This window comes from Danio aesculapii, chromosome 7, assembly GCF_903798145.1.
Source record: "Danio aesculapii chromosome 7, fDanAes4.1, whole genome shotgun sequence".
Taxonomy (NCBI): Eukaryota; Metazoa; Chordata; class Actinopteri; order Cypriniformes; family Danionidae; genus Danio; species Danio aesculapii.
In genome coordinates, this window is record NC_079441.1 from 12,418,058 (window position 1) to 12,427,440 (window position 9,383).

Here is a 9,383-nt window from a genome sequence, read left to right on the forward strand (position 1 = left end):
ACCATACATTCAGAGGGGTGTTTACATTTATTATACACTCCAACGTATCAATCTTTACATTATATTAACAATACATTAAAAAATATTTTCTATATTACATGTGTAATAATTTCACTTTACTATTTCATTAATCGTCCTTTGCAAAATCTCTAAAAAGTTGTATTCCAAAGTCATCTCCCCCTATTTTAGAAATGGTCGAGTCAATTTCGTGACCTGCGCAAAGAACTGCGGGAACACGTGTGGTCAACATGGCTGCGCCCTTCACAAGAGTTTATCAACCTTTATGGAGGAAATTAACTACAACTGTATTAAGCACAGGGGTTAGAAATGTATCGTCCACTAGACAACAGTGGGCAGAGCTTAATGTTAAAACTGCGGGAGCTGCATCTCCGTGGGTGCTGCATGGAGCTGTGTGTCTTCAGAGACTGCCTGTAGTCTCTCAGGACAGGAGCCCCATAGAGGAGGACTTCATGGAGCTGATGCGTCAGGTCAGACAGAATTGTATTTATATCGTCTTATTTTTATTATTTTAAATGGACACTACTCGTAACACAATGTTTTTGAAAATGCTGTAAAGTGACGGGTGTTTATTTGTAGGCTATTTAGTTTTTTTATACGTTATTTAGCTTATTTTCAGGCCGAGTGTGAGGTAAAGTTGGTTTTATAATCGCACATTCGTTCAGTGACAACTTGTCACATGCTCCTTATATTGTTTACAATGGTTCTTTGAATATGAAATGTTATATATTATATTGTCATTTTCCTCATGGGGACCAAAAATGGTCAAATGTACTGATATTGCTATACTTGTGGGTATATCTGGTCAGGAATACACACACACACACACAAACACAAACATAAAAGAACAAACAAGACTTAAAAAATGTAGAAAAGCAGTACATAAATACTTGTTCAGGTTGTGAGAAGTTAATAGATGTAAGATAACACAGAGTTTAGTACAATAAAGCGATGACGACGACAACAACAACAACTACACCTCAAAAATAATAAATGAATAATTATTGAGGTAAAGTTGGTTTTATATTTGGACATTTGTTCAGTGACAACTTGTCACATGCTCCCTATATTGTTTACCATGGTACTTTGAATATTATATATTATATTGTCATTTTCCTCACTGGGACCATAAAATGGTCAAAATGTACTGATATTGCTATACTTGTGGGTATATCTGGTCAGGAATACAAACAAACAAACAAACAAACAGAAAAGAACAAAATAGAAAAGCAGTACATAAATACATGTTTAGGTTGTGAGAAGTTGATAAATGTAAAATAACACATGGTATAGTACAATAAAAGCGATGACAACTACTACTCAAAAATAATAAACAAGTTTTGAGGTAATTATTGAGGTAAAGTTGGTTTTATATTCGCACATTCATTCAGTGTACATACTGAGTCTGTACATGCAAAACAATCTCTGATATCCACACCAACACAATCACGTAATTATAATCACATAATTTAAGTTAATTTAGCCAGAAGTGCTTGAAAGGAGAGATTATTTGCTCCACATATTGAGGTAAAGTTGGTTTTATATTCGCACATTCAGTTTCTCATTAATAATATAATTTTAGAAAAGTATTCTCTGCAGATTCTGAATAGTGAAATCATATTAGCAGCCAATGACAAAGTGAAACGTTATTTACAGTCAATTAAATGGTGCTAATGTTATTTTGAGTCATATTTCATGTGATTTCAGACCAAATATTCAAAGTAGCGTGGTAAACAATATAGTGATCGTGTCACAAGTTGTCATTGTTCAAAAATGAACGAATGTGTGAATATAATACCAACTTTACCTCAATGCTCCACAAACCTGAAAAAAAGAAGCCAAAATGTTGAAAACTGTGCTTTAAGAAAGTTTAAACGTTGAAGTCAACTAAATAGAAGCCAGCTAACTACGAATATAGGCCTTTTTTTGCTAAGATAGGACTGGGATGAAATATTGAAGCTTTAATTTGTTTCAATCCCTTTATCCAGAGTGATTATTTGTTCCTAGTCTATAGCAGCGGTGCCCAAACTTTTGCTTATGAAAGGCCAAAAACCAAACTTGATTGAGGGTGGTGGGCAGAAGGTAAATATACCATTAAAGCTCGAGCTACACCAGTCAAACATTTCATTTCAGTTGGCTTTTTTGTAGCTCAACAATTAAACAAACAAAGAAAAGGTTACGTTAAAATGATGACCTCTGTTAAAGGCATTCCCCCCAACCTTCCCATGATTCTAAATCTCTTCTCAGATTGGATGGCGGGCCAAATTAAAGGTTACGCGGACTCTACTTTGGGCATCTCTGGTCTATAGGGTATATGCAGAAGGATGTTTAATTTTCAGTAACCATCTTAAAGCACTTCTGGTGAACTGTATGCTGTTACAAAATCGCCACGTTTAAGGTCTGTTTTTTTTTAAATCAATGATCTTCACTGCCTGATTGATATACAACATAAAGTGGATCTCAGAATGTATAAGAAGACCTGTTTTAAATTACATTTTTCACCACCTTCGTCTTTAAAATATGAAAAATTAAATTCTTCAGTATTTTCAGCGGAGTATCTGCACTATCCTGCTGCTACTGACGGTACATGCATGAAAACGGCTTTTCATCTTGTTTTACACTAAATGAATGCTTAAGTATATTTAACAGATTAGATTTTAATTACATTACAACATCAATGCTGTAAAAGGAACAGTATAAACTTGAAAAAGTCACATTAACCGCTCACCGTAAGTTTATCGGTAGAAGAAGAAGCACTAGCTGTGCGTATACCCTATTAATATGCTTTCTATCAAATTCATATACGGTTGCTTATCGTTTCAGATCGAGTTTGAGAAAAGTCTGCTTGCGGACCATGAGGTGAAGGTTCTGGAAGATTCTGCGCGGATGAGTCGTAAACAAGATGAAGATTACGATTCGGACGAAGAGGACGATTACAAAAACAAAAAAATCGTTACAGCGCAGGATCTGGAGGATGTTTGGGAACAAAATCTGAAGCGGTTTCAACCAGCTCCGAGGTCACAAGGTGAACAATCCACGAGCATTGCTTTTATCGATTCATGACTAGGCATGGGATGATAATCGGTTAAGGTTTACCGTGTTTTGGAAAAGTCAAGTTTTTTTTTTAGGGCAACAGAAAAAGACCCTCCACATCAAAATCTACTGGTCAGCCCATGATTCAGCAAACAAATCGCTTATCAACCAACTTCCAAGCATGCTGAACAGTGTAGTGCCTTACTTTTATATCCAAAGCAAAGAAAGATATCCTAAGATGGCTTTACAATTTGTAAAAAAAGTTAATGAAGACAGCAGAATTCAATGATTTTTTAAAATTATTTAGCCTGACATGTTCCAAAATACTTTAAATGTTTCTTAAAATTAATTATATTGTGTTCAATGAGGGAAAAAGTTGTTGTTTTTGGACATTTAAAAGAACATATTTTAGAGCAGTAATCACAATACCGTGATACTTTTATCCAAGGTTATGATACCGTCAGAATCTTATACCGGCCCATGCCTATTCGGGACATTTCAGAATAATTAAAGCTGCTGAATATGCCATGCAACTCATCTCTCTGTCAATCACGTTACAGGTGATGGTGAGAAAGATCTGAGCTCCTCAGAGCGTTGTTTAGCAGATAGTCTCGTCCTGCTGGTAAAGAAGGATGTTGGCAGTCAAAAGATTTGGCTTCTGCCTCAGATTGAGTGGCAGACGGGAGAAACACTTCGACAGACGGCCGAACGTGCTCTTGCGAGTCTTCCAGGTAATATTTCTATTGTAATGTTGAATTAATTTGCTTCAGGTAGGATTTTTTTATGGTAAAGCTGAAAAAAAATATTTAGTCACTAAAATTGTTGCTAGATTGAGCTACTGATTTCCAGCCCAAAAGCACCCCAAATCCCACTCAAAAACGTTCACTGCCAAAAAAAGTGATGGAGATCTATATCCACATATTTCCTTGAAAACACACATGCATTGTTGTGTCATTTGCAGAAATAAAATTGCGGATAATAAAGGCTGCTTTTAAACGTGTGTGTTTTTGTTTTAAAACAGCATTTTAGAGTGAAAACACTTTTTGTTGGGACTTATTTGATTGAGTTTCAGAAAAACAATCTCCGTCCACAATATACAACCTAAAATGCATTATATGTGACCATTTATTTCACTGGGCATATGCATATTTTGCCAGCATCCATACTTGCCACCTACTGATTGGGTAATGGTCTAATGGGAGGAGATCAGAGAGCAATACACAATAGTCAAGGAGACCAATCAGAGATTGATTGTGGATAGTCATGCCTCTGTCTTCAAATGTCAGCATTTTAGTCTGTCTGTAATTAAACAGAACATCAGTTTTGTTTTGTTCAATTAAGTTTTCTTAATAGCACTTTTTCACAATGTAGATTGTGTCAAAGCAGGTTAACGTAAATGCAAATTAAACTGCTTAATTTCCAAACTCAAATGGGATGTTCAGCATGTTCAAAGCACTTTGTTTTTGCAGATCGAAGATGACAGAGTAGTTTGGCCTCCAGATTTACCCATAACAAAATGTTTTCAAATGAAATTTAAAGTTAAAATGCACTAGATTAAATTAATGCTGTAATTAGGTCTAATTTTTGGGTTGACAGTCTCGCACACATGGGTCATCTCACACACATGGCACATGAAAACACCAGAACAATCAAGCTTGTTCAAAATAGGACCATTTTCTGCTAATCGGCATGATAGCCCAGTGATTAGTGCACTGGCATATAGTGCAACATCTATATGGGTGTCGAGAGTTCGAATATTGTACCTTTCCCACTCAAATCCCCCTCTCTCTTCCACTTTGCTTCCTGTCATTCTACCAACCTGTCAAATAAAGGCAAAATGCCGAAAACAAATATTAAAAAAAGAAACTATATATATATATATATATATATATATATATATATATATATATATATATATATATATATATATATATATATATATAAATATATATTCAGAAGATGACTTAAATAGCTAGTAAAGAATTCAAAATTTTAGATTGATTTGGATGATTCTGTAGGGGAGTGTATCTGCATAAAAAGTAAGAAAAAAAAAGGACAAGCATGGTTAATTACAACAGACAAAAGATGCAAATAAACAATATTTTATCATTTTCAGGGGAGTCAAACAGAATTCAGAAGCAGAATTTAAATAATCACTGTATAATAATTATAATAATAATAACACTATCATTTTAATTGAGTAAATAATTATATAATTCTCAATCTTTAAGATAGAAACGTTTAATTTATTGTGCCCAAATGGCTCGAGTTTGCTTCAGATTCTTACAGTCAGGTCTTAAAAACACATACAAATAATAAACTTTCAACTATGCCTTGAAACTATGTTCATTGTAATGTCTGGTCAACTATAGTTTCAACTACATGCAGATCCTTGCGATGTGACTATTGTGGACTCGCACATTGCAATATCGATGCTGAAACAATATATTGTGCAGCCCTTATTTATGAACATAAATAATAATAATGCACGTCTTGTTGCTTAATGTTGTACAGAATTCCTTTTTCTTTTTTGGTAATTTTACAGTAACTGTAGCTTTAATTTATTTTATGCCATATCGGCATAGAGATCACTTAAATATATGTTCAAAATCTGATCATCTGTAATGTTAAAAAGCCATTACTGATATTGTTGTTAATTGGCATTTTTATTTAACGATTATTAATAATTTTTCGTCTTGCTACCTAAAAATTATTTCAACATACAGTCAGATTACTAAAAAAAATTTTTGGCAACCCTGATCTCAAGCAGGGCGAAACAAAATACTAAAAAAATGCAAATTATTAACAAACACATTCTGGTTAGAGAAAAGCTATGGATGCATGTTAAAATAAATAAAAAAAAATTAATTCATTCATTTTCCTTCAGCTTAGCCCCTTGTTTATCAAGGGTCACCACAGTAAAATGAACCGCCAACTATTCCAGCATGTTTTACACAGCGGATACCCTTCCAGCTGCAACCCAGTACTGGGAAATACCCATACACTCTCACGTTTACACTCATACACTGACCAATTTAGTTCTTCCAGTTCACCTACACTGCATGTCTTTGGACTGTTTGGGAAACCGGAGCACCCAAAAGAAACCAACGCGAACATGTGTAGAACATGCAAGCTCTACACAGAAATGCCAACTGATACAGCCTGGACTCGAACTAGCGACCCTCTTGCTGTGAGGCGACAGTGCTAACCACTGAGCAGATAAATAAAAAACCCAATTTGGCAACACTGATCTAAAACAGGGCAAAAAAATATAGGCAAATTTTGAATAAACATATTTTGGGTAGAGAAAAGCTCGGAATTGGTTAGGAAAAAAAAAAAATTAATTGGGACAAAGTTTGATGATAAAAAAAAACGTCCTGACAGTGATAATATAACAAGTAGGTCTGTGCGATTAATTGAAATCGAATCACAATTGCGATTTAAAACGTTGCGATTAGCTAATCGCAAGAGGCTATTATGGAATATATATGTATTATTTAATTTCCCCCACCCAGAGCAAATGCGTGACTGCCGTCTCTGTGTGATAGTCTTACTAGCCAATTGAGTGAGTACACTTTTGTTCTGCCCAATCAGAATTGCACAACCGAACTATGCTGACAGCCCACAATAAAACAAACAGGAAAGCAAGGACAAGCGGGAGGATGGTGTCTGCCACTTCAGAAGCATTAATAGATGAATACATATTAATAAATGCCGGTAATATGGGAATATTTTGGTTTTAAAGTCACAGACACCGAACAAAAACGTGGCATTTGTAAGAGCTGTCGCAGAATTGTTGCCACAGCACGAGGAAATACAACAACCAGCACCTAAAAAAGCACAACAGGCAGCTATATAAGGCGTGTCTTGCTAAAAAGTAAACAAAGTATTGCCAGTGACGCTCTATCTAGTAGCGAGCAACAGCAAAGTACAGTTTCAGAGTTGTTTGCAGCTGTTGCACCATAAGAAAAAACATCACAAAGGCACCTGGAGATAATTAACACCATAACTCACTACTGTTTGCTCTACTGAAAAATTAGGGTTTAATTTCTGAATATTTATAAACAATTTTGAATATAAGTTGAAGTTGGTTGATATCTTTTCAGTTCCTTTTTTAACTAACACACACTGCATTTTAGAAGTAAGAAGCTACGATACAGAATATTGAGCTGAAACTTGACTACAAAATTAAATCGCAATATCTGTCAAAAAATAAATCGCAATTAGATACTTTCCACAGCCCTATTAACAAGAATGTCGTTCATAAATGATACGTGCTTCAGGTTAAATTATTAACCTTATGTTTAATCCGATTTCTGCAGGTGCTGATCTGAAGGCCACTTTCCTTGGCAATGCACCCTGTGGATTTTACAAGTATAAATACCCAAAAGACGTTCAGAAAGAGGGCCTTGTCGGAGCCAAGGTTTTCTTCTTCAAAGCTGTGATGTCCAGCCAGAAGCACTTACCCCTAGAGAAGAATACATTTGCCTGGGTAAAAAAAGATGAACTCCAGGAGTTTCTGAAGCCAGAGTACCTGAAACAAGTCAGGCGCTTCATTATGGCTTTGTAATGTTGCGGGAAAAAATGGACAAAATAAAGAATATGTTGGTGGAAAATGCATACTTTTGGATTGTGATTCATATATTTAAAACATTTTCCATCAGATGACGACAACAAATAATATAAATCATGTTCAGATTGTCTTGTAGAAGTATTCGGTTTCCTTTTATAAATAATGCTCTGATCCATTGTTGCCCTGTACACTTATGTTGCCATTTGTCATGTAAATGTATTAAAAATAATAATGTTTTTCACTTATACCATGTTATTTTTGCAAAATGTGGCATGAAATATTGAAAAAAAGTGCACATAATAATTTTTTTTTCTTAGAACATGCAATAGTTCCACCACTTGAGGGCAGTAGATGGACAAAAAAAAAAGATAGACGGACCTTCCAGTTGGGGCCCTTTATGAAAACACAAAGGATATCCAATTATTCTTTTGGCCAGCATATTTCTGTCTTGTCAAATTTAAATGCCTTGTACTCTGGCTTTCTCATATGCACTTTTATGTCACTCTCTCTTGCTCGGTTGTCAAATAGTCATTGACTTTTGTGCTGTGCTGGTGGAAACGCGGATTAGTGATACTATGAATTATTTAGCCACCTTGATTATGTAGGTCTCTAAAAATTGGCTGTAGACAGACATTTCTGCCAGCGTTTTGGGATTTGGAGAAGAAATTACTTTCAGAACTCCTCATAAATAGTGCAGCTGTGGGCTCTGCGTTGTGTCATTTGTCTTTTTCTTTTAAGAACACACTTGAGAATAGTCAGTTTTTGTAGGGCTAGGTGACTTTTTTTTGGATCTAAAACGTTGCCTAATTAATTTACCTCAAGCATTTGAAATATAAAAGGTCTTGATTTTTATGTTTTGTGTGAAATCGAGTCATGGTCTTCACAACACAAGTGTACACTATCTTAGCTGTACACTCAATAATAATTCAAGAGTTCACACTTAGCTGATGATTGATTGTATGGCTTGTTTGGCATGCTGTCCCGGGAGAGAGCCCTGAGCTCATAAGCTTCTCAAGCCCAGGGCTCCCTCCCGTTTGCAGGACGAGAGGGGAGTTTGAGCTCAGGTAGATCTCGAGAACTCCCCTGCTGTAGTATCTAATGAACAGATAGTGATCGCTCTTAAGAGATAACTACTTACTAGGATATCTATGCTGCCGATTTGAATCAGTCAATTAACTTAAGTTGCATGTTTTTGGACGGTGGGAGGAAACCGGGGAACCCAGGGGAAACCCATGTGAGCATGGAGAGAACGTGTAAACTCCGCACAGAAACGTTGGCTGGCTTGGTAAGAACTAGAACCAGTAATGTTCTTGCTGTGAGGGAACAGTGCTAACCACTGGGCCACCGTGCCACCCATCTTGGAACGGAGGAGGAGGAGTAGTGGTGGAAGGGGGGATTCTTCACAATGAAGATGGCTGTTATATGGAACTTAGAGTATTTATAGTGAGTTAGGAATCGTCTGATTGGTGAATCATAAATTGTATAATGCGGGACCAGCCGCAAGCAATCATAAGCATGTGATCCTCTCGAAATTAGTTTATAAATAAACTTCACTAATAATAAAAATAATAATTCTATAGTTTAATTAGCTTTGCTTTTTGTGATTTATCAACAATTCAATTCATCTTTATTTCTATAGCTCTTTTACAATGTAGATGGTGTCAAAGCAGCTTCAGATAGAAGTTCTAGTAAATTGAAAATGTCGGTCCAGATTTCAGAGTTGAAGTTCAATTTAGTTCATTTCAGTGTGGTTTAATTT

General features: G+C 35.6%; 1 protein-coding gene across 1 annotated transcript; it reads left to right on the top strand.

The window, feature by feature from the left end:
• The first annotated feature begins 223 nt into the window (after positions 1-223).
• On the top strand, positions 224-7,869 carry mrpl46 (mitochondrial ribosomal protein L46). The gene is made up of 4 exons (XM_056461058.1): positions 224-488; positions 2,842-3,043; positions 3,612-3,782; positions 7,374-7,869. Exons 1-4 carry the CDS (start codon positions 249-251, stop codon positions 7,619-7,621), a joined length of 861 nt encoding a protein of 286 aa, XP_056317033.1. The 5' UTR covers positions 224-248; the 3' UTR covers positions 7,622-7,869.
• Positions 7,870-9,383: the final 1,514 nt, after the last annotated feature.